Consider the following 26,740-nt stretch of genomic DNA (forward strand, 5'->3'; position numbering starts at 1 on the left):
GGCCTTACCAAGCCAACTATCCAATACATCACCAATAAGCAAATGAATTATTTGGATGTGGAAGGATTTGTACACTGTAATAGTTTGAGGAGTAAAGTAGTAATAGTATATGATAAGTTCAAGGGTTTTTTCACTTAGAGGGACAGAAAGTTTACCTAGAACTAGATGTCTGTACTAATTACATTCTGTCTGCCTCTCCAGATCTACTCTCTGCCCTTCTCTCCCTTGCTGTGCTTCAGGAAACAAATCTCTACAGAACACATCAAAAGCAATCTTTTCCTTTGGCTTCAAGTTAGGTTTGGCCAGTAGGTAACACTGGCAAGAAATCAGAAAGCAGGAAAGAGACCTGGTGTGTCTGTTCTCCCTTGCTTCCTCCCTGCTGGCCATTTTTGTTTTGGTAGATAGAGGCTGTGTTCTTTTGTGTATAGCCATAGCAACTGTTATGCAGTCCTTTCATGCAACTACAGTTCTCTGGGTTCCAGAAACATTGCTCCCTTCCCTTCCCCTGAAGGTCTAGGGTGACAACTGCTTTCTGCTGTTGCCAGTTCATGGGTACTTTATCCCCCTCTGATGGGTCCCCTATGCTGCCCATGACTCTGTATAGTCCCTTCATTAAACCTCTTTCAATTAATCTGCTGACTATGCTATTTGTTACTTGCGAGGAGCTAGACTGATATAATTTCCAATAGCCTCTCTGGACCACTTTCAGTGCCAGGTCTACACAATCCAACCCATTCTCATTCCAAATTACTCAACTCAATATCTCTTTCACTATTCCTTAGTGAAAATCCAGCCCTGTCTTGTTGATGTCACGCCTTTGCGGCAATAACGTATCATCATGATGACATCAGCAGTCCCTTAGACCCACTTAGAGTGTATCCTTCATAAAGTCTCCATTTTCATAAATGCAACTCATCAAGATGCAAATAAAAACTAGATTATTTCAGGAATTTGGTCAGAAAAGGGAAGTAGCTTTCCTCGTAATATCCACCTCACCTCCTTTTCCTTGTTGAGCAACACCAGCTGGCTGTCTGTGAGGATGCAGTACTTCCGCTCCCATGTTGTTGTGTCGGTGTAGGGTGACTGGCCACAAGACAGACGATGGGTAGGTGGCCCTTTCACATCTGTGTGACAAACACAAAAAACAAAAGTGACAAATCATTGCCATGTTTGGTAAACTTGTAGTTCAAATGTAAGATTCTTCAAAATCAAAGTAAGGAGGTCTAAACATAAATCTAAATGGTAAACTGAAAACTTAAATTCCTCTGAAGAAAATAAAAAGTTATATACAGAGGGAAAATTTTGCCCCATAGTCCGCAGAAAAGAGGGCTGAGACACTAGGAAGAATTGTTAGTACACACTTGACATAGTAATCACCACTGTGCATGCACTAAAATAAGGGGAGGTCACTTCAGAGCAAAACTAGTATCATTCAAAAGAAAGAGGTGGGCGTGACTCAGAGACAAGAACAAAAGATAGACAGTCTTTAGGAAGAAGATGATATTGCATGTACACTCAAGAGTGCTGCTGATCCAGTACTGAAGGAGTGAGTTATTGGCAGCCTATGTCTTCAAAATAACTTTATTTCTAGTCAGTTGTAAGATTTAGAAATGGTTAAACTACAGCATCATATTACCACTAGAGGCCAGTAAGATCTTAAAAACATAGAAGGCAATTTCCTCAAGGAAAGATCTAAACAAATTACCATCATGTCTCTTAAAGGTGGAGGCACACAATATCAAAGTTAAATGTTTCAGCTCTTCTAAACATCTCATTTCCTGTTACTTTAGTTTTTTTTCTTTTATTAAGGTATAATTGATGTGTAACATTATACTAGTTTCAAGTGTACAATGTAATGATTCAATATTTGTATACACTGCAAAATAATGACCCCAATAAATCTAATTACCATCTGTCACCATAAAAAGTTACAAAAAAAATTTTTTTTCTTCTGATGAGAACTTTCTAAGACTTATTCTCTTGGTAACTTTCAAATATACACTACAATATTATAATCACCATGCTACAGTTGACATCCCCATAACTTGTAAGTGGAAATTTGTACCTCTTAAAACCTTTCACCCCCTCACCCACCACCCCTTCCTCTTGGAAATCACCATTCTGTTCTCTGAATCTCTGAGTTTTGTTTTGTTTGTTTGTTTTGGTTTTTAGATTCCACATATAAGTGAGGTCATACAGTATTAGTTTTCCTCTGTCTGACTTATTTCATTTAGCATAATACCCTCAAGGTCCATCCATGTTGTCGTAAATGACAAGATTTCATTTCTTTCAATGGCTGAGTAGTATTCTGTTTATCCACCAATGGACACTTAGGTTGTTTCCATATCTTGGCTACTGTATGTATCTTTTCCAATTAGTGTTTTCATGTTCTTTGGATAAACACCCAGAAATGAAATTGTTGGATTGAACGGTAGTTCCATTTTAATTTTTTGAGGAACCTCTATACTGTTTTCCATAGTGGCTGCACCAATTTACATTCCCACCAACAGTGCACAAGGCTTCCCTTTTCTCTACATCCTTGCCAACACTTGCTATTTCTTGTCTTTTTGATAACAGCCATTCTATCAGGTGTGAGTGATATCTCATTGTGGTTTTGATTTGCATTTCCCTGATGATTAGGGAAGTTCAACACCTTATTATATACTTGTTGTCCATCTATATGTTTTCTTTGGAAAAATGTCTATTCAGATCCTCTGCCCATTTTTAAATCAGACTGTTTTGGGTGTTTGTTTGTTTTGCTGAGTTGTATGAGTTCTTCATATATCTTGGATATTAACTCCTTATCAGATATATGATTTGCAAATATTTTCTCCAGTTCAGAAGGCTGCCATTTCATCTTGCTGATGGTCTCCTTTGCTGTACAGAAGCTTTTTAGTTTGATATAGTCCTACTTGTTTATTTTTGCTTTTTTTACCTTTGCTTTAGGGGTCAGATCCAAAAAAGTCACTTAAAAACTCTTTAATATGATCTGTTTGTTCATTTGGCCTGTTGAAAAACTTGGAACATATTTTAACCATAAGTACACATTAGATCCATTGAGTAAGGCTTTTATGACAGTTCAGTATATATTAAAAGTTCTTTAGCCATGAAGGGCTAATTCCTCTCAGGAATATACTGCAGGAAACAGTAAAATACATTATTTATTACTATTAATTATTACACTAGAGGAGCACCTCAAACTGAAGAAATTAGAAAACAAACACCCATGAGTGCAGGAGAGTTGTAAATAATAAATAAGCACATTTTACCTATTAGGTAAGAATCTTCATTACTATTACTTTCTAAGGACTTTTAGTCTTTTTATCACAGGATGATAGGTATTCCTGGTATTGACTGACTTCAAGGAAATTCAAATGATTTCCTAGATGTTTTTATGCTATAATTATTCAAATATGCGTACCTACAGCTGGAGATCTGTAGAAAGTAAAGAAGTTAGTACTTAGGGCATTAGGTATATGTCTCTTTTCTTGCATCCCCTTATGTGCCCAAGATTATCTTCAGTGCTCCTTCTGGCTTAACTTCTTTGCTCTCTAAAAGTCTATCTAAACTTGTTGCTCTGCACGCTTGGGGAACTTATCAACTACCCTCCAAAATAACTCAAAATTCTAGAACTAATAACATTACCAGGGCTTGGCTTGACATGTTACTAATTCTTAGAAGTTCACTGTTTTTCCTTTTTCCCCTTGTTTTTCCACTTCTATCTCCTCTGAACCTCGCACAACCAGTACATGCTGCATCGATAGCTTCTCCATTCTACGCCAACTCTCTCATCACGCGGCCTCTCACTGTTGCGGTCTCTCCCATTGCGGAGCACAGGCTCCGGACGCACAGGCTCAGCGGCCATGGCTCACGGGCCTAGCCGCTCCGCGGCATGTGGGATCTTTCCAGACCAGGTCACGAACCCGTGTCCCCTGCATCGGCAGGCGGACTCCCAACCACTGTGCCACCAGGGAAGCCCCCTTAACTCTTTTATTTCAAGCATTTAAATTAATTTAAAGTTTTCTTTATTCGTCAAATTTTCCTAAAATTATCACAAAAAGCTTTAAAGGAACTGACTCAATCATTTTTGACACAGATAAAAGATTCTTGCCTGAACTTAAAAGCCATGTCAAAGCTGATTTTCTTCACATGATTTGGATAAACAAATGGGTTAGATTTTTACCACAGTGTAGGCCTATTTTTAGAGTCAAATACCAAGACCACTTCAACAGAGAGGGATGCACCTACTTTATGTAGAAATGTGGTGGTTTTGTGGCCTAGACAAGTTTTCATTCAAATGACTAACCTTCTTATGTAAGTTGGCCGTGGGTGACCTAAACTGCCCCCTGCAATTTAATCTGAATAGTAATCTTATGATCCACACTGAGCAAGAAGACATTGACAGACTCTGTCCATAAAATTAGAATATAGGAAACTGTATTACAGCAGGAAACCCAGTTTTCCTGACAAAATATAAATCTGCATCAGCACTGAATTTAAGAAAACCTAAATTATCTTCCCTGTGTCATCCTGAGTTAATTCTCTTACAGTCTCCCTTAATGCTCTCCCCTTCTCCAACTGCAACTTTGTTCCTAGTTTCTTCATGGTATTGTGAAACAAGACAATGTCTCATAAAGCATATTGGGGACCCCAAATTACTCCTCTCCAAGGCTAAAGGTAGAATGAAATAGGGAGCAATACTTCTATATTTTACATTTTTCTGTCAGTCTAAATTATGAGGTTGATTAGGCACATTATAAATTTTATAGTTTCATATTTTTTTCTACTCTCTATTATCCATATTTTGATCATTTTATAAGAGTGCATAAAAGGAAGAAAACAAGAAAGAAGTTAGAATAAGTAGGATTTTTTGGTCTTTTTAGCATTTCTGGATTAAGGTTTGAAGGGCACTTTAAGTAACAATTTAAATAATTTTTTTAAACCTATAAATTTAATTTATTCATTCTATCTTGTCCTCATTTCCATGGCTAAATGAAGGTTTAATAGTACACTTGTAAAGCCTGTTTACTGAGACTATACTAACAGGACAAACTCAGATTATTGCCGTATTTCACTTTACCAATTCTACCAGTCCTCCCCTCCCTCCCTCCTTTCCTCCCTCCCACCCTCTTTCTCTCCTGCTCTGGTGACACACCTCTAATTTCTGACTTGCAATTACATTTAGTATCTAAAATTCACTACAGAATATGATAACTACCTTAGAATTACAAATAAGAATCTTAATAGCAAAACTGGAAAAAAATTTTACATTTGCACTGTCCCATTCCTATAAGGATACTAAGGATATTGGATGCTGGCCTTATTACAAAAATTGAATAATTTTAGAAACATTAAAAAGAATCAGCAGTTACTCAATGAATCCCATTGGAGAGTGCTTCTTTGAGACTGGATATTACCATGTAGACTAGTAATTATCAAAATTTTTTGATCTCATGATCCCTTTAGACTTTTAAAATTGAGATTTTGTTTCTCTTTGTTTTCAAAGAGATTTTGTTTATGTGGGTTATATTTATCAATATTTACCATATTGGAAATTAAAACTGAGAAATTTTTAAAATATTTACTCATTTAACAACAATAACAAACCTACTGCATGTTAACATAAATAACACATTTTTGATGAAATGCAACTATTTTCCAAACAAAACAATTAGTGAGAGGAGTGACACTGAAGTTTTGCAAATCTCTTTAAAATCTGGCTGAATAGAAGACAGCTGGGTTCTTGTATGTTTCAACTTTTAATCTCTTGCTTTATGTTGTTTTGGTTGAAGTATAAGTAGAAAATCTAGACTCACACAGATATATAGTTGGAAAAGGGAAGAGTATTTTTTTTTTTAATTTATTTAGTTTTGGCTGTGTTGGGTCTTTGTTTCTGTGCATGGGCTTTCTCTAGTTGCAGTGAGCAGGGGCCACTCTTCATCACGGTACGCGGGCCTCTCACTGTCGCAGCCTCTCTTGTTGTGGAGCACAAGCTCCAGACGTGCAGGCTCAGTAGTTGTGGCTCACGGGCCTAGTTGCTCCGCGGCATGTGGGATCTTCCCAGACCAGGGCTCGAACCCGTGTCCCCTGCATTGGCAGGCAGATTCTCAACCACTGCGCCACCAGGGAAGCCCAGGAAAGAGTATTTTAATAGCATTTTCAGGTAACTGTGGCTCACCTTTTCTAAAACTATAACAAAAACTGGCAAGCAGTTGCTCCTTAAAAGTAAGTAAATTGTGGAATTTGACACCACTTCAATAAACTTTTCATACTCTGTTAAGTTAAAAATCATTGGTCTACCTTGCCCTTTGAATGGATCTTTTTACCCATATGCATGACTTTGGGGCACTCTGCATTGATCATTTAGGAAAAAACGGTTCACTCAGTTTTGCAGATCTTCCAAACATTGACACTTTTCATTACATAATATCAAAAAATCACACTCATTAATCTTCAGAAAGTCTTGGTCATCAGAAAAGTCTATAAGTACTGGGAAGCTGTCAAGCTCCATGTGGCAGATTCAAGTTTTCCAAAATACTGATCTTTGTTTTGGATCTTAAATTTTATCATCGTCAATAAATACTGTTGTTTTTTTCCCCTTAAGAGACAGGTTTGTGTCTTTTTTTTCCAGAAAATGGATCACTTGTGGCTAGTCAGGAAATTCCCTATGCTCACCATCACCCTTTTTAAGAGAATAGAAGACAAGCAGGAGATAACATATGACTCTTCTTTCTGGTGAATTATTTCCTTTAGCCTAAGGTTTGCAAACAGCTCTTCTGCTGCCTCACTCTCAGTCTCAGCAGCACCAGGGGCTAAGCACAGGGGTTATTCTAACTCTGCTCCATCACACTTAACTGAAAACAACGTAATAGTTCCTTAAAGGCATGACTGACTTAACATTCTTTATCAACTATTCCTTGATAAGGTAACACTTTTCTTTGCAGAAGAGCTAATTTTAGTTTGGGAAGCCATTCCTATGATGGTTCCACCTTACTTCTCCCTTCCACATCACTAGTACACAGTTTGCATTGCACCTTATCTCTTGTGCCATGAAACAGCAGGCAGAGCAGATCATTTCGTTTTCCTTCACTTTTTAGATACGCATTAGAAGAAATAAGTCCCATAATTGCCACATTGGGCCAAGCACAGCTAAAGCAACTATATGGCTTGGGTAACTGAATGGAATGTTATGAATGATGCATGTTAAGATGACAAATGGCAGTCAATCACAGCTTGCTCTTCAATCCTAATAGACAACTCACATCTACAGTTCATACTCTTATCTAAACAGAAAATACTAAAAATAAAATAATTCATTTATATACTCATCCTTAGAAGGAAAAAAAGGGGGTCTATTGCAAGTTTTCTTAAACAGTCAAGCACTGTGCAAATATAAGAAAAGTGTAAGAAAATATAAGTCTGCCACTTAAAACATAACCATGGTGTTGTATAAATGATCAAAACTCAAGATCCTTTTAGTATCTCATGTTCCTGTTACTGGTAGAAAAACACTATACTAAGAATTAATCTCAAACACTATGTAATACTCAATCTTCTTGTTATATTTAGTACCTCTTCCTATATTAATATACCCCCCATGCCTGCCTCTTTTTGAATTGAATCTCATCGCTTTCCTTTAGGGGCAGCTGCTGTGGGGAAAGAAGGAGAGCTTTTAAAAGAATGTGATTCTTAGAGGAGAAAGGAAAAAAAAGTAAATAGCTTACCACTATTGAGAGATCAGTTTCTGGGGTTTTCACAATTGGTTATACTGCCAATACTGTGTCATTATCTCACTATAGCGGAGTAGAAGAAAGCAGACTGCATTAAAAAATAAAACTTATCAAGAGTTTGGCAGCATTAAAAATTTTTTTAATAGCTCTACCTCTCTCCACAGTATCAAATGGAATAGAAAACAGACCTAAATTTGCATCTTTTCTGAATTGTGACCTGTTTGAACCACAAATCACTGAGCTTACAGTGAAAATTATCAAGGAGATAATATGTGCAGGCTTCTCTAAAGAATCCTATCAGTCACTCACTGCTAAGTCACCAAGCCAATTCAGTCAGCTAGGTCCTGACACAACTCAGCTGACTTACATGAGAGGTGAAAAACCTTTCCTGTTATCAAAAAACCAATGACCTCAAATGAGTAAGGGGAAACAAACAACTAAAATATGAGACTATAAAGCAGTAAAAGGAAGCATTTCGCATTTTCTCTTCAATACAATCAACACAAATAGAACGTACATCCCTCCTATCTAAATCTAGTCCATTTCTGAAAATGTGTTGGATGGCAAATTTTCACATAACGGAGACTATATTCTTATTTTAAGTGGAAAAAGAATAATTCAGTTCAAGCCCATCTAAAACTCCCAATTAATTTCCCCCAATATTAAGTATTCTTAAGCCCCCCTATACAATCCACCAAAAATTTCTAAATTAAAACTAAACTTATAAAATCATTTAATATTTAATAAACTTGTTAGTGAATACATTTGCACATATATACGGTATTGGATACAACTTACATTTTCCTTTTTTACTGCAAACGTGTTCTATAATGTAAAGAAACAATTATCTGTTAAAGATGCATAATGAATGCAAATAGCACAACAAAATAAAATTAACTATGAGTTTTCAAAAACTAACATCACTTTCATAATTTTATTTTTTCTCACAAATAGGTAAAAATCATATGTATAGTACATCGGAACATGTGCACAGCCAAGTTTATATCTTTTAACTTTTTGTCTTTTGTCTCTCAGCCTTTATCATTTCCTAACATAAGAGCTTTTCTAATCCTCCTAGGCTCACCTACTTTTCACAGGCTTTTCCATTATCTTAAAAGATAATTGGAGCTTCCCTGGTGGCACAGTGGTTAAGAATCCACCTGACAATACAGGGGACACGGGTTCGAGCCCTGGTCCAGGAAGATCCCACATGCCACAGAGCAACTAAACCCATGCGCCACAACTACTGAGCCTGCGCTCTAGAGCCTGCGAGCCACAACTACTGAAGACCGTATGCCACAACTACTGAAGCCTGCGTACCTAGAGCCCGTGCTCTGCAATAAGAGAAGCCACCACAATGAGAAGCATGCACTTCGCAACGAAGAGTAGCCCCCGCTCACCGCACCTAGAGAAAGCCTGTGCGCAGCAACAAAGACCCAACGCAGCCAAAAATAAATAAATTTATTTTTAAAAAAAGATATTTTTAAAAAAAGATAATTTAGATTGCATGAAGCCTTTAAACAACATTATCACGAAACACAATCCTGTTGTGAAAACAACGGATTCACGGACAATAGTCTACTCCATATTCTCTCACTCAGATTAACGTGCAACTTAATGTTTTTGGCCGGAACATACATGCAAGTTTCTTTCAATGATATTTCAATGTGAATAGTCAATTTTAAGTTAAAAATTTCCAAGAGATCGTAGCAAATATTTAAATGGTGAGAGTTCAGATATCGAGGGATACATTTCACATTATAGACAGTAAAGAGAAAAAAAAGAATATAGGGAAGCAAATAATGATGAGAATCAAGTGGGAGAAGAAATTTAAAAAATAAAGGTCAACAGGATAAGAAATGCATAGAAGAGGAAGAAGGAGACCCTTTGGGAAACAAATCAGAGTTGAAAGATCTTGAAGGTCAGTAAATCACACTTCCTCAATTCATAGATTAATAAAATGAGGCTCAGAGATATAAAATTACTTGTTCAAAGTGACACATCTAGCACAGTTATCTTAGAATTTAGTCTGACATATAAACTAGGATTTTTTTCTAGCATATCATAAAGCTTCTCCTTGTTTTTTTGTTTCATTTGGTTTCGGTTGTAATTCAGTAAGTATTTACGCACTGTGTGTAAAGCACTGTACTCAATGCTGGGGATCTAACAGTGAACAAGACAGACCAAGCCACTGAACTCATGGAATTTAAATTTAGTTGAGGGGTCAAATATTGTACAATTAGCATACGATTAAACAATTATGATACACACTATAAAGAAGCAGTATAGGGTGCTGTGGGAGCACAGAATGAGAGCTATGGAATTAGTCTGGGGCATTATTGCAGCTGGGAGCATGGTTACTGGTGTGTCAGTATGGAAAGGACTATAAGTATTAGCATTTCAGACAAATGAAATCACAGGCCCAAAAGCCCTTGAGGAATAAAGTGGTTCTGCTCCTCTAACAATCTGAAAAGGAGGCCCCTATGACTGATGCAGGGGGAGCAAGAAGGTAAGCACAGAGTTAGGGGGCTGGTGAAATAGTCCAGGCCAAGAACACCCAGAGACCTATAAACCAAGTTAACGATGTTGATCTTGATCCTAGGAAGGAAAGGAAGCCCCCAAAATGTTTTAACAGGAGAGTGACTGCTGATTTGCATTTGTGTGAAGAGGTGAATGGGGGTTTCATTTACTGAGACTTGAGGATATGGGGAGGGGGAAGGGTAAGCTGTGACAAAGTGAGGGAGTGGCATGGACATACATACACTGCCAAACGTAAGGTAGATAGCTAGTGGGAAGCAGCCGCATAGCACAGGGAGATCAGCTCGGTGCTTTGTAACTGCCTGGAGGGGTGGGATAGGGAGGGTGTGAGGGAGGGAGACGCAAGACAGAAGAGATATGGGAACATATGTATATGTATAACTGACTCACTTTGTTATAAAGCAGAAACTAACACACAATTGTAAAGCAATTATACTCCAATAAAGATGTTAAAAAAAAAAAAAAGAATTCTGGAAGAAGATTAGGTTTGAGGGAGCAGCTGATGAATTTAGTTTGGGTCACATCAGGAAAAAAAAAAAATCAGTCAAAAGCTAGGATCTGTCTATCTAGGTCTAAGACTTCTAACCTTGGCCTACAAAAGAACCTGGAATTACTTCAAGAGGTCCACAAATGCCTTATTCAAATTTCATTTCAAGAAATACATGGCAGCTACTAGGATAAAATGGCAGACTGAACATATAATTTCAGTCCTTCTCAAAACCCCACTGAAACTACAGTAAAGATAAGTTTATATTTATATGTAGAGACAGTGACGATAACCCACAACGACAGAGAAAACAGAGAGAGGAAATAAGTAAAATTTTAGAAGCTATAAAGAATACATTCAAGTGTTAACTGACTTAACCAGACCTGAGAAAATTGAATCCTGAGATAAGAGTGAGAAAATGTTAAGGACCAACCCAATTTATACTAGGAATCCTCAAAAAGTTCAGGGATAGGCCAGCACTAGGTACCTCTCAATGGGGAGAAGGGGTGGTCTAAAACAAGAACTGGGTAAAACTGATTTAAGAATGAGAGTCCCCACAAACATAGAAAATAAACTTATGGTTACCAAAGGGGAAAGGAGGGGGGCAGTGAGCAGGGGTAGAAATTAGGAATTTGGGAGTAACATATACACATGACTGTATATAAAACAGATAAACAACAAGGACCTACTGTTTAGCACAGGGAACTATATCAGTATTTTGTAATAACCTATATGGGAAAAGAATCTGAAAAAGAATATATATATAATATGTAAATATATGTATAATCACTTTGCTGTATACCTGAAACTAACACATTATAAATCAACTATACTTCAATTAAAATAAAAGATGAATCAGAGTCCCAAGATTCTCTCTCTATTTAATGGGTAACTATCTCCCCAACCCAGGTAAAAGAACAGAGGTTTGCTTGCTTGGAAGGGTAAAATAAGGGGTGGACTAAAGGATGACTGTCACAGTTGAGAAGAGCATCCTGGAAACGTTCAAGGAATGCTTAGAAGTGCTTCCTCCAAAGTTCTCTTCACCCCCCATTTGACTCTCATAACAGGCAGATAGACTTGTACTCACCAGGCAGGCAATTAGAAGAGCACTCTTCGGGAATCAGATCAGCTCAAGAGGAAAGAACCAAAGATACTAACCAAAGGGGCTCTCCCAACAAACAGCCCACCCAGATCACCTTACGATAAAGCCCTCAGTGGACAAGGCCCAACCTCATACTCAGATCTTCCAGGCAATTTTCTTATAATCCATTCTTAATCTGAATCAGACAAACAAGGATTACCAGAGATCAGAAGAAAGCCTCTAGCATGAGAAAACAGAGATCAAAACAAACAGAAAAAGGCAACTTGAAGGAGATACAAGTGATATAGGAGGAAAAAACCAAACAGCCACCATTATCCTCAAAGAGACATGAGAAGTAATGGCATCCATGAAACAAAAACAGGATGCTTTTCATAAAAAACAACATTCATAGAACTAAAAAGAGCTCCTGACATTAAAAACATGATAGAAAAAAATATAAAACAAAATTCAACAGTACAAGTGGAAGATAAGGTTCAGAAAATAATCCCAGAAAGCAGAACAAAAAGACAAAGAGATGGAAAAGAAAAAAGGAATATTGAATAATGATTTTAAAATATATAGATAGATAGATAGATAGATAACTATGATAAGGAAGTTGGGATGACTGTATATGACAGCTTAATCCTCACCTATCATAATAGAAAATCAACAAAAAGCTCTAAAATTGATGAATAAAAATGCAGTAGTATATGCATATTGTTTAGAATAAAGAGATGTATAAATGCCAGAATAAAAACTAGAAGAGTCAGAAGTTCATGACTCAGAAAAAGGGGACAGAGGTAAGGAAAACCAATATATTCTGTTAAGAAAGGGGCAGACACCCAAATGAAAAATGGGCAAAAGACATGACTACCACTTCATAAAAAAGAGTATCAAAATGTCCACTTAATATGTAAAAAGTTGCCCAACTTTATTAATCATCAGGGAAATGCAAATTAAAACCACAGTGAGATATTACTACACACCCACCAGAATAGCTATAATGAAAAAGATACAATGTTGGTGAGGATGTAAAGTAACTGCAGGTGTGAGTGTGAATTGGTAAAATCACTCTGGAAAACTGACAATATTTACTAAAACAGAACATATACATATCTAGCAATTCTACTCCTAGATATATACCCAAGAGAAATGTGGACACTTATTCAGCAAAAGACATGTGTCAGAATGCACACGGCAGCACTATTCTTAATAGTAAAAACTAGAAACAATCCAAAATGACCACAAACAGAATGGTTAAATTGTGAAAATTTAGAAAATGGAATATTATATACCAATGAGAGTGAAAGAACAACTACATGTAACACTATATATAAAGCTCACAAATATTGAGCAAGAGAATTCAGACATAAAATCTGTATAATGGCTTATGGAAAGTTGAAAAATGTAAAATTCACCTACAATATTAAACTCAGCATCATAGTTAGTCTTTGGACGTACAGTGACTGAGAAAGGACATAAGTGAGTTCCTGGGACGCTAGTAATGTTCTGTTTCTTCAGCAGGGTCCAAGTTACTCAGGTATGTTGTCTTTATGCAAATTCATCAAGCTATACACCAAGCTATAGGATTTGTGCACTTTTCTCTGTGTACATTATATTTCAATAAAAATTATCTTTAAAAAGATTCTAGATCTTCTGTTTATAAGTTGTGTGACTGGTCAAATTACTCAACCTAAGTAAACCTCAATTTCTTCATTTTTAAAATAAGGATGACAAAACAACTATTCTCTTAGGGATTTCTGTGAGGTTCAAATGAGATAATACATACCAAGTGCTTCATAAATGCCTCACACATACTAAGCACAGAATAAAAGTTTATTTGTTAGTATTATTATTAACCACTTGGGCATTAAAAGGTAGGGGAAATCACTATATGGTCCCATTTTGAACAAATCTAACTCATATGAAACATGAATTTAGCTGTGTAGTCAGATGATTATATTCAAATCTGCTATTTACTACTTCTATGATTTGGGGCAAATGATTTAACCTCTCTGATACTCCTTTCTCAATTATAAAAGAGAATAAGATCATGGTATTGTGTGTGTGTCGTGTGTGTGTGTGTGTGTGTGTTTAGAGATAATTTTTAAAATAGATTAAAAGTGGAAGATAGTTCCAAACAAAGAGTGTTTGAAACTATGTAAGTCTATCTATATTTTCATATGAGTATGTGTGAATCATGAATTATTTTAAAATATGAAGGTAAGTAGTAGAAAAAGCCTCTAAAGGAGTTGAAAGTGGATGCCTGCATGGAACAGAAACTAGCTGCAGCAATGGGTAAGGAAGCTAGCCACTTTTTTGCATTTCAGTCCTTGTAGTACCCACTTGTAACTATATACATCTACTACTTTAAGATTAAATTTTAACTCCAATAAAAATTAATTTTAAAAAGATTAAATTTTAAAATAACTTTATTCAATAAAAAATATATAGTTAGATACTACCAAATTAGAAAATGATTAAAGGCAAGCTCCAAACTTAAGTTGATCAATTATCAAGCTGATGGACAAGAAACAAGACAAAGTTTAAAGCACTTCAATACACCCATAATTCAACTTCTCTATCGTGGTACAGAGTGTGGGTGGCAGAGAAATGCTAACTTTGAGTCCACAGATTCTTAACTTCCTCTATTAATAGTCAGAGAACCAAAAAAAAAACCATTAGAGAACCACCTGTTACTAGGGAACCACCTATTTTTAACTAGTTCAAGTCTACTTAAAGAACCTAGGAATCAAAAAGGAAATGCCGGCTATAAGGCTTTAATATATATATAGCATTTGGAACATGGAGTTGAAAATTATACTCTTCATATGACTCTCTAAGGTTTTAATTTTCCCTGGAAGATAAGTAATAAAGTACTTCAATATACAGGAAGGTGATACTAACTCATAGTGCCCTGGCACATACTGACCTCGGCTAGGATTCTTATATAGAGCTGCTTAGCATAACTCAACCCTGATTTTCAGCAGATTTGAATTGTTTACAAAGATCTTTGAGAAGAGACTACTAAAGCCAGAAATTTGGCAGTGAGGCTCAGAGTCATGGCAGGGCCCATGTCCCCAGCGTAGGTTATTTGATTAAGTTAACACACTAGAAAAAGCTGAGAACAATTTCTCAATTTCTGGCACAGGGAAGAAATTCTGGCTCAATAAATATTAGTTCTCATTATTGTCACTGTTATTGAGAGACATATTGTTCGAGCGGTTAAGAGCACAGACTCTAAGACTGCTTGATAAGGAATCCCATGGTTTACCAGCTGTGAGACTCTAGTCAAGATACTTAACCTCTCAGGCCCTCAGTTTTCTTACTTTTAAAATGGGAACAATATGGTTTCTGCTTCACAGGGAAGTGGTGAGGATTAAATAAGAAATGTCAAGCATTTAGACAGTGTCTGGCATATTGTAAGATGTCAGTAAATGTAAGCTCTTATTATTCTTTTTACATCATGTATCTGAAATAATGGAGTCGTTTCTTAATCCAATTCAAAACTACTGATGCTAAAAATATTGGGAAAAAATGAGGGGAAAAAACAATTTAAACTATGAATGATCTTCAGGATTATATGATATATATAAATAAATTTTTCCATGGAAATATTCTGGGGAAACAAACAAACTACACAGGTTTGCATCTGTTATCATTGGACAGGTTCTGGTAGATCACTGCACCATGAATATACACATTCCTGATGCAAAGTTTACAAAGGAAGAGCCAATAAACCTATAGCCACTTGGACATAGAAACAATTATAAGCAGAAGTGAATGTAAGAGAAGAAACACATTCTTGTTTTTGGACTGGTTTGGTCAAATTAATGTACATCATTTAAGTCAGCCTACCAATTATGTCGGGGGGGGGGAGTGGGGGGAGGGGAGGGAAGGGAAGGGAGGAGGGGAGGGGAAGGGGGAGGAGAGGGGAAGGGGGAAGGAGAAAGAGAGGAAGGAGAAAAAAGAAAATAATCTTTTCAATGGCACTGTTTTATTCTAACCAATTAGTTCAAATACTCTCAGCTCTATAAGCCTCTCACCACTGCACAGCTGATGGCTAAACTTGAGAGGAGCAATTAATTCTCATCTGCCTCTCTACATGTTTCAATTAGCACAAAAACATGTATATACTCCTCAAAAGCAATCACAAGAATGTGAAACAAAAAGAAATTTAGGGCTTCCCTGGTGGCACAGTGGTTAAGAATCCACCTGCCAGTGCAGGGGACACGGGTTCGAGCCCTGGTCTGGGAAGATCCCACATGCCACGGAGCAACTAAGGCCATGCGCCACAACTACTGAGCCCACATGCCACAACTACTGAAGCCTGCACGCCTAGAGCCCGCGCTCCACAACAAAGAGAGTAGCCCCAGCTCGCCACAACTAGAGAAAGCCTGAGCACAGCAAAGAAGACCCAATGTAGCCAAAATATATATAGATAGATAGATAGATGTAGACATATATATCTATATATACATATACATACACACATATAAAAAGAAATTTAGCCGGTGATATTTTTTTCTTTTTTAAAAAAGTTGAATCCAAACTCAAAAGATTAAGGAATGGATAGTAAGATTGTCACTGGTTCTTAAAATTAAAGCCTCAGAGAAAACTCTCTGTCTCTTCAGGTGCTTTTCCAAAACTATCTGAACTCCTCTGTAGGTCCACAAACAAGAGATCCATTGTGTGGATCTGTAAATTGTGTGACATCATTGAAACACAAGCACCAATTGGTATCACAAACAGTTTGTGTTTCCAAGGATACCAGGAACTTTAAATACCCTGCAGTTATACAAAGCCCAGGAGCACGACCTTCATAACAATACCAGGAGCCTGCACACTTTCTTTTTAGTCACTGTTTCCAGCAGAGAAAAGGCACTGATTGTGCCCCAATAATTCTTCCAAATAATATTCTCAAGAACGTTCCTCAATCATTCAATTATTCATTTTTATATTCTCAATATAATGACAGCAAAAAAGAGGATTAAGAATTTACATAGCCCTATTAATAGAGAGATTCTCAAAAGGCCAGCCTAGGGTATCTTTAATGAAACCACACTACTGATTTTTAAAATGCAATGCACATAAACACTTCTGATTAATCTCTACAGTAATGTTCCTCTGTGTTACAGAGTACTCTTTTAGTAAAAGTAAAAAACTTCTTCCTTGTGTGCCTTTCCTGGAAAAGTTATTTTTCCTTAATATTAGCCTTTAGCTCACACATATGACTTTAGTATGTAAACTTGTTCATTGTAGCTAGAATAACTACTGCAACATAGAAACACAGGCTAAGTGTGAGGTGATTATGATTAACTATATTATTGTTAAAAGTCAAACAAGTTTATAATCTTTTATAAAGGACTCTTTAGAAAGGTGGTAGTTTAGGGCTAAATTGTTATAAAAGGTCTATAGTAAGCTCGTCTCTAATATCTGTCTATCCAGAGTTAAACCTAAGTACTTATATTATCTTTACATCAACTTTATTTGTGAAATGCTTTCCATTAATTACGTGTGCCATTGAGATTTTGAACAGTTCCAGAGTTATTTTTCTATTTAGGAGATAAATATTTTAAGCAAGTATTTCTCCAAATGCTGGCTGGAAATGTACAAGGAAAATTGGGAGAACTCACAGAGACTGCAGCTAGAGAGTTCCCAAGAGCTGTTTACTGAGGATGGAAGCAAGTAGGGAGTTTGAAGCTGTAAGAATGAAAAGCCACACCTTGTGGTTTTTCTCCATTATACTACCTCACATTTGGACTGTTACAATGCCAAGATTACAGGGCAAAGAAAGAGACTCTCTATTTAGTCATTTTTGTACTTTTTTAAAAAATAACATTGTTGATGATTTTTTAAAAAAATAACATCGTTATTTTTTTTAAAAATAACTCCTCTCGGGGAAGGTTGTATTGGGTTCGCCAAAAAGTTTGTTTGAGTTTTTCTGTTAGATGTTATGGAAAAACCAGAATGAACTTCTTGGCCAACCCAATATTAGATGCCTGTTTATCTTAATTCAAGTTATTAGATGTCTATTTATCTTAATTCAAGTAATTAAGTACTGAGCTTATTTTAGGGAGCTTATACATTGCTTGGTACTTTTGAAGATATATATTACATTGTTTTAATCCTTAGAAAAGTCAGAATCTTAGTGAAAAAAATTTATGCCAGTGACTTATTTAACCATTCATAAAATCCTCTTTAATAAAAGTAATGTAAAGAATGATGTATATAAAGGCTCAACTACATGATGCTCAAAATACAGGAGAGAGATATAAAATCTAAAGTTTTTTTAACTTTAGAAAGCCACTTGAGCTTTATATAAGTCCCTTAGAGCCTCCAAAAGTAGGAAATATTGCCTAGTCATCAGTATCCACATGACAATTAACGAGGAAGGGTAGAGAAAAGTATCTATTAAATTTAGCGAGGCACTGGTACAAATCTGAAGCAAAAGAAAGTTTAAAGCACAATTCTCGATGGCAATAATTACAACAAAGAATCAGATCATGGGTTCTGTGCCTTCCAACCATAAAACCGTGTACATCTTTATCAAGCCAAGATTTACATGCAGGTGCATTTCTTTGTCCAAAAGACGACGATCATAAGATGTGATTAAACATATTTTGCTTATAATAAATCACAATTAATTCTGTCAAAACGGGCATCTACTAAAAGTAATTCTTCAAGTGGAATCATCTCACCTTATTGTAAAAGTACCTAATTTCATTGATTAAAAGCCAGTTTTATCATTAATGACAGTGCTTTCAAATTGTCAAATCTAGTCAAGCGTTTGAGATAAGTAGCTAAGAAGCTACTCAGTAACTCCTATAATTTCATACTTTCCATTATATCCAAGTAGGAAACAAGGAGGAGTGGGATAAAATGGCCAGGAGCCTATAGCAGGACAAATGGAAGAAGCAATGTCCACTGAAGCAGAGAGCAAAGAAAGAAATGGCAGGATATTACTACTATAGTTTAGCCATTGCAGACCAAAGACCAGACTGTATGTTTCTCTAGCAATGCAGACCAAAGACCAAACTGTATGTTTTCATAACTATGCCAAGCACAAGCACATGAAGATTATCTGGATCAAGAGGGTGAAGCATATGAACCTGCCCAATCTCTAGTGGTTTACTATATAAACTCTCAGTCCTACAGTAAATTAGATAAACAAGATGGCATACATATTAATTTATTGATGACACAGAATTGAGTGGAATGGTACATATGATGGACACACAATCAGGGTGCAAAATTATCATGACGATTAAAAATATGTGCCAAATTTAATAAGCTATAATTTATTGATAATATATTGTTTGCATTGTCTGATGTCCTTTATCATCTTTGAGAATTATTTTTAAAGTAGTATTGTACCATATAGATGTAGCAAAATTCGAGTGAATTTCTTATGTTGAAAATATAGGTTTGTGCCAATCTTTCGATTTTATAAATAATTTCACAACAAATATTATACCCAAAGTTTGTATGTATCTCTGATTGTTTCTTAGAATAAGCTGTAAGAAATGTAATTATTGAATCAAAGGTTTACAGTTTTTAAGACTCTTATACACATTTTTCCAAACAATCCTTCAAAAAAATGTATGTACAAACTTATACTCCCCAATGCAGAAAATGAAGACATCCATTTCGACACATCTTGCAGAAAATGCATGTCATTTAAATCTATCAATTTTAAAGGGTAGAAAAATGTATGATCTTAAACATTTATTGAGTACTGCTTTAAGTAAATCATTGTGCTAGACATTAGGAAGAAAAGTACAGAGTCCATTGTGATAGACACATAATCAGATATTAGCAATACAATGTGATACACACAAAGTAAAACAAGAATTAAGTTCTATGGGTAGACAGAGGGAATAATTATTAAATTTAACAGTTGCAGGTATCCAGAGATGGAACAGAAGGTATTTTACTCTTATCAATGGTTAAGGATAGGGAGGACAACAACTTGACTGCAAACTTCTTGTAAATGATGGTATGTATGACTATTAGGAAACTAGGCCCAAAGTATACTAGATACCTTTTTATGTGATCATTTTTTTTTAACTTTAGAAAGCCATTGTCAGCTAAATAAAGAATTTTTTTAAAGTTGTACTTGCATGCCTTAAAAAGTATATTTTAAAATCACACATATAAGTGCAAAACCACTGGCCAATATTTTGTTACAGAGCCATGCCTTCTTTTAGAATGTAAGTCTACTGATTCATAGACTGCACAGTATTTTTGCACAAACCACACCCATTATATACCAACTATGATTTCCAGTTATTGTTTTTATTTAATGAAAACCTGAAGACACGGATGAAATAACTGGAACACAGAATCTTTCCAAACTTTTTCCCCAGTTTTTTATAGTTGATCATCAGATTAAGAACAATTATTTGTAAACAACCTCTGTTTATTCTTTCCAAAATATGAAAATTTAATTTAATGGAAACAACTTTTTGCATTCATACTTCATCAATTTACAAAACATGAAAATTTAATGTAATTCCAATAACAAAAATAAAACTGGCAGGTTTGCAAAGAAACATCATTGATTCTTGGTAAGCTTCCAACTTCACTGAAATGTACATAAGTGAGGGTGCATGTTGGAGAGCAGCCTTTTAAGCCCCAAATGTCCAGGGCGTACTGAGCGACAGTCACAAGGTTTCACAGAAGGAATGGGGAGTTTTGGGGGATTAATCATATCACCTAATCCACCAAGTCTTTTATAAAATGCTGCAGCTATTTTAGCAATGCTACTTATTGAGGCTACAAAAAGACTTTAAATTATAGAAGAAATAAAATAATGAAAAATAATTTTATATGTAAGCTAACTTGTTTTTTCTTCTTTGTATAATTAATCGACTTTAAAATCTGACAGCAAAAGTCATAATGTTAAACAAAATGAAGATTTTTAATATTTAAAATATTGAAATAATATAATTCTAATCAACTTAATTAAGAATAAGATTTAGAGGGACTTCCCTGGTGGTCCAGTGGCTAAGACGCCACACTCCCAATACAGGGGGCCCAGGTTCGATCCCTGGTCAGGGAACTAGATCCCACATGCCACAACTAAAAAAGAGATCCTGAATGCTGCAACTAAAGATCCCGCACGCAGGAATGAAGATCCCATGTGCTGCAACTAAGACCTGACACACCCAAATAATTAATTAAAATAAAAGAATAAGATTTAGAAAAAGGATCCTAAAATCATAGAACCTACCATTACATTTCTCCCTTCCCTAAAACTAAAACTAAGAAGGAAACCTCCCTATTAAGTCCATTTTCTAAAGAACAACTGTCTTTCATGTCTTTCATTGGTTTACTATCATATCATATTTCATATTCAGGTTGAAATTTCTACCTGGAAAAAGACATTTTTCATGTCACTGTTTGACACAATTTGATTTATACTGAGCAGAAGTCTTAATGAGAACTCTAAAAATGTTAACAAAAGTTAAGACTGTAGAGGAAGATAAAGCTAGAACATATACATACAAGATAAAAGACATCAATCTTTTTTGGATCTCCAAATGTGCTAAAACAACTTTTATAAATTTATTTTTAAGATAACAAAATTAACATCTACTATGAAGGCAAGCAAACCTCCCATTTCAGGCAATTTATATCACTCAGTCTAAAATAGAAGATTTTTTTTCAGTAACTCAAATCACTAAAAGGCTATTTGTGGCTGTACGCTACACTCTAAAGTCTAAAAAGCAATATAATGGTTATAAAATAAACAATATCTGTGATACCAAAACACATGTAATTTACCTGGGGAGATAGACATTTCTTTTATAGTAGCTTTATTGAAATATAATTCACATAGAATAAAATCAACGTGTATAATTCAACGCTTTGTAGTATACTCACAGAACTGTGCAACTACCATCTCCATTGATTTTAGAACATTTTCATCACCTTGAAAAAAAGTTTCATCATGCTTTAACTATCATACTCAATCTTACCTTTTCAATTCTAAGCAACCACTAAGCTACTTTCTGCCTCCATTATATCTCACTACTTTAGATATTTCACATGACTAGAATCACATAATATGTGGGCTTTGCATAACACTTTTAAGACTCATCTATGTTGTAGCATATATTAGTACACCATTGCATGTATATACAAATTGGGTTATCCATTCATCAGCTGATACACATTTAAGTTGTTTCTGCCCTTTAGTTCTTATGAATAATGCTGCTATAAAAACATTCATGTACACATTTTTATACAGACATATGTTTTCACTTATCTTGGGTAGTTATCTAGAAGTCCATCTATTGAGTCATATGGTTATTCTATGTTTAATTGTTTGAAGGACTGCCAGGTTGTCTTCCAAAGCAGCTGCACCATTTTACATTACTACCATCAGTATATGAGGGTTCCAATTTCTCTACATCATCATTAATATTTGTTATTATCTGACTTTTTAATTCTTTTTTACAGAAATACATAAGCTCTACTCTCTTAGCAAACTTCAATTGTACAATATAGTATTTATCAACCATAGTGACCATGTTATACATGGATCCTCAGACCATATTCATATTATAACTTAAAGTTTGTATACTTTTACCAAACTCTCCCTATTTAGCCCAATTCTGACCCCTGGTAGCCATACTACTACTCTGTTTCTATAAACTCTACTTTCTTTTTACTTAAACTAGATTTACATATAAGTGATACCATTAAGTATTTGTCTTTCTCTGTTTGGTTTATTTCATTTAGGATAATGCCCTTCAACTTCATACATAGTGTTCCAAATAACAGGAGTTCCTTCTTTTTTAAAGCTGAAAAACATTCCATCATATATATATGTGTATGTGTGTGTGTGTATTTATTTCTTTATCCATTATCCATAGACAGACATTTAGGTTGTTTCCATACCTTTGCTATCATGAATAATGCTGCACTGAACATGAGAGTACAGATATATCTTTGAGAAAATGATTTTGTTTCGTCTGGATATGCATCCAGAAGTGAGATTCCTGGAGCATACAGTAGTTCTATTTTAATTTCATGAGAAACCTCCATACTATTTTCTTTAGTGGCTGTACCAGTTTACATTCCCATCAACAGTATTAAAGGGTTCCCTTTTGAGAGGGGGAAGATGGCGGAAGAGTAAGACGTGGAGATCACCTTCCTCCCCGCAGATACATGAGAAATACATCTACACGTGGAACAACTCCTACAGAACACCTACTAAACGCTGGCAGAAGACCTCAGACCTCCCAAAAGGCAAGAAACTCCCCACGTACCTGGGTAGGGCAAAAGAAAAAACAATAAACAGAGACAAAAGAATAGGGACGGGACCTGCACCAGTGGGAGGGAGCTGTGAAGGAGGAAAGGTTTCCACACACTAGGAAGCCCCTTTGCGGGAGGAGACTGCGGGTGGCAGAGGGGGGAAGAAGCTTCAGCGCCACGGAGGAGAGCACAGCAACAGGGGTGCGGAGGACAAAGCGGAGAGATTCCCGCACAGAGGATCGGTGCCGACCGGCACTCACTAGCCCGAGAGGCTTGTCTGCTCACCCGCCGGGGCGGGCGGGACTAGGAGCCGAGGCTCAGGCTTCGGTTGGAGCGCAGGGAGAGGACTGGGGTTGCCGGCGTGAACACAGCCTGCACGGGGTTACTGCACCACAGCTAGCCGAGAGGGAATCCGGGGAAAAGTCTGGACCTGCCGAAGAGGCAAGAGACTTTTTCTTCCCTGTTTGTTTCCTGGTGCGCGAGGAGAGGGGATTAAGAGCACGGCTTAAAGGAGCTCCAGAGACGGGCGTGAGCCGCGGCTAACAGCACGGACCCCAGAGACGGGCATGAGACGCTAAGGCTGCTGCTCCCACCGCCACCAAGAAGCCTGTGTGTGAGCACAGGTCACTATCCACACCCCCCTTCCGGGGAGGCTGTGCAGCCCGCCACTGCCAGGGTCCCAGAATCAAGTGACAACTTCCCCAGGAGAACGCACGGCGTGCCTCAGGCTGGTGCAACGTCACGCCGGCCTCTGACACCGCAGGCCCGCCCCGCACTCCGTACCCCTCCCTCCCCCACGGCCTGAATGAGCCAGAGCCCCCGAATCAGCGGCTCCTTTAACCACGACCGGTCTCAGTGAAGAACAGATGCCGCTGGCGACCTACACGCAGAGGCGGGGCCAAATCCAAAGCTGAGTCCTGGAAGCTGTGCGAACAGAGAAAGGTAAATCTCTCCTAGCAGCCTCAGAAGCAGCGGATTAAAGCTCCACAATCAACTTGATGTACCCTGCATCTGTGGAAACCTGAATAGACAACGAATCATCCCAAATTGAGGAGGTGGGCTGTGAGAGCAAGATTTATTATTTTTTCCCCTTTTCCTCTTTTTGTGAGTGTGTATGCTTCTGTGTGACATATTGTCTGTATAGCTTTGCTTTCACCATTTGTCCTAGGGTTCTATCTGTCCTTTTTTTCAGTTAAAAAATTTTTTTTCTTATATTATTTTTCATTTTAATAACTTTATTTTTTCTTACTTTGTTTTATTTTCTTTTATCCTCTTAATTTCTTTCTTCCTACTTTTTCTCCCTTTTATTCTGAGCTGTGTGGATGAAAGGCTCTTGGTGCTGCAGCCAGGAGTCAGTGCTGTGCCTCTGAGGTGGGAGAGCCAACTTCAGGACACTGGTCCACAAGAGACTTCCCAGCTCCACCTAATATCAAACGTCAAAAATCTCGCACAGATCTCCATCTCAGCACCAACACCCAGCTTCATTCAATGACCAGCAAGCTACAGTGCTGGACACTCTATGCCAAACAACTAGCAAGATAGGAACACAACCTCACGCATTAGCAGAGAGGCTGCCTAAAATCATAATAAGTCCACAGACAACCCCAAACACACCACCAGACGTGGACCTTCCAAGCAGAAAGACAAGATCCAGGCTCATCCACCAGAACACAGGCACTAGTCCCCTCCACCAGGAAGCCTACACAAGCCACTGAACCAACTTTAGCCACTGGGGACAGACACCAAAAACAACCACAACTACGAACCTGCAGCCTGCAAAAAGAAGATCCCAAACACAGTAACATAAACAAAATGAGAAGACAGAAAAACACACAGCAGATGAAGGAGCAAAATAAAAATCGACCAGACCTAACAAATGAAGAGGAAATAGGCAGACTACCTGAAAAAGTATTCAGAATAATGACAGTAAACATGATCCAAAATCTGGGAAATAGAGAAAATGCAAGAAACATTTAACAAGGACCTAGAAGAACTAAAGAGGAAACAAGCAACGATGAACAACACAATAAATGAAATTAAAAATACTCTAGAATGGATCAACAGCAGAATAACTGAGGCAGAAGAATGGATAAGTGACATTGAAGATAAAATAGTGGAAATAACTACTGCAGAGCAGAATAAAGAAAAAAGAATGAAAAGAACTCAGGACAGTCTCAGAGACCTCTGGGACAACATTAAAGGCACCAACATTCGAATTAAAGGGGTTCCAGAAGAAGAAGAGAAAAAGAAAGGGACTGAAAAAATATTTGAAGAGATTATAGTTGAAAACTTCCCTAATATGGGAAAGGAAATAGTTAATCAAGTCCAGGAAGCACAGAGAGTCCCATACAGGATAAATCCAAGGAGAAACATGCCAAGACACATATTAATCAAACTGTCAAAAATTAAATACAAAGAAAACATATTAAAAGCAGCAAGGGAAAAACAACAACACACAAGGGAATCCCCATAAGGTTAACAGCTGATCTTTCAGCAGAAACTCTGCAAGCCAGAAGGGACTGGCAGGACATATTTAAAGTGATGAAGGAGAAAAACCTGCAACCAAGATTACTCTACCCAGCAAGGATCTCATTCAGATTTGATGGAGAAATTAAAACCTTTACAGACAAGCAAAAGCTGAGAGAGTTCAGCACCACCAAACCAGCTCTACAACAACTGCTAAAGGAACTTCTCTAGGCAAGAAACACAAAAGAAGGAAAAGACCTACAATAACGAACCCAAAACAATTAAGAAAATGGGAATGGGAACACGCATATCGATAATTACCTTAAATGTAAATGGACTAAATGCTCCCACCAAAAGACACAGATTGGCTGAATGGATACAAAAACAAGACGCATATATTTGCTGTCTACAAGAGACCCACTTCAGACCTAGACACACATACAGACTGAAAGTAAGGGGATGGAAAAAGGTATTTCATGCAAATGGAAACCAAAAGAAAGCTGGAGTAGCAATTCTCATATCAGACAAAATAGACTTTAAAATAAAGACTATTAGAAGAGACAAAGAAGGACACTACATAGTGATCAAGGGATCGATCCAAGAAGAAGATATAACAATTGTAAATATTTATGCACCCAACATAGGAGCACCTCAATACATAAGGCAAATACTAACAGTCATAAAAGGGGAAATCGACAGTAACACATTCATAGTAGGGGACTTTAACACCCCACTTTCACCCATGGACAGATCATCCAAAATGAAAATAAATAAGGAAACACAAGCTTTAAAAGATACATTAAACAAGATGGACTTAATTGATATTTATAGGACACTCCATCCAAAATCAACAGAATACACATTTTTCTCAAGTGCTCATGGAACATTCTCCAGGATAGATCATATCTTGGGTCACAAATCAAGCCTTGGTAAATTTAAGAAAATTGAAATTGTATCAAGTATCTTTTCCGACCACAATGCTATGAGACTAGATATCGAATATAGGAAAAGATCTGTAGAAAATACAAACACATGGAGGCTAAACAATACACTACTTAATAACGAAGTGATCACTGAAGAAATCAAAGAGGAAATCAAAAAATACCTAGAAACAAATGACAATGGAGACACGACGACTCAAAATCCATGGGATGCAGCAAAAGCAGTTCTAAG

General features: G+C 36.8%; 1 protein-coding gene across 18 annotated transcripts in view; it reads right to left on the reverse strand.

Moving 5' to 3' along the window:
* RASAL2 (RAS protein activator like 2) overlaps nt 1-26,740 on the reverse strand; it is a 393,146-nt gene that overhangs the window by 202,456 nt on the left and 163,950 nt on the right. For 10 of the 18 annotated variants that reach the window (XM_089920164.1, XM_089920225.1, XM_089919904.1 and 7 more), the window contains exons 2-3: nt 8,529-8,555; nt 997-1,124 (exon numbers count right to left, since the gene is read on the reverse strand). In XM_089920164.1, the coding sequence (XP_089776290.1) occupies nt 997-1,124; nt 8,529-8,555 (155 nt within the window). The remainder of the gene's footprint in view (nt 1-996; nt 1,125-8,528; nt 8,556-26,740) is intronic. The other 8 variants (XM_089920293.1, XM_089920249.1, XM_089919911.1 and 5 more) reach the window with 1 other exon arrangement.

This window comes from Delphinapterus leucas, chromosome 1 (assembly GCF_059928025.1).
Source record: "Delphinapterus leucas isolate spDelLeu-1000000601 "Yukka" chromosome 1, BTC_Dleu_Yukka2, whole genome shotgun sequence".
NCBI lineage: Eukaryota > Metazoa > Chordata > Mammalia > Artiodactyla > Monodontidae > Delphinapterus > Delphinapterus leucas.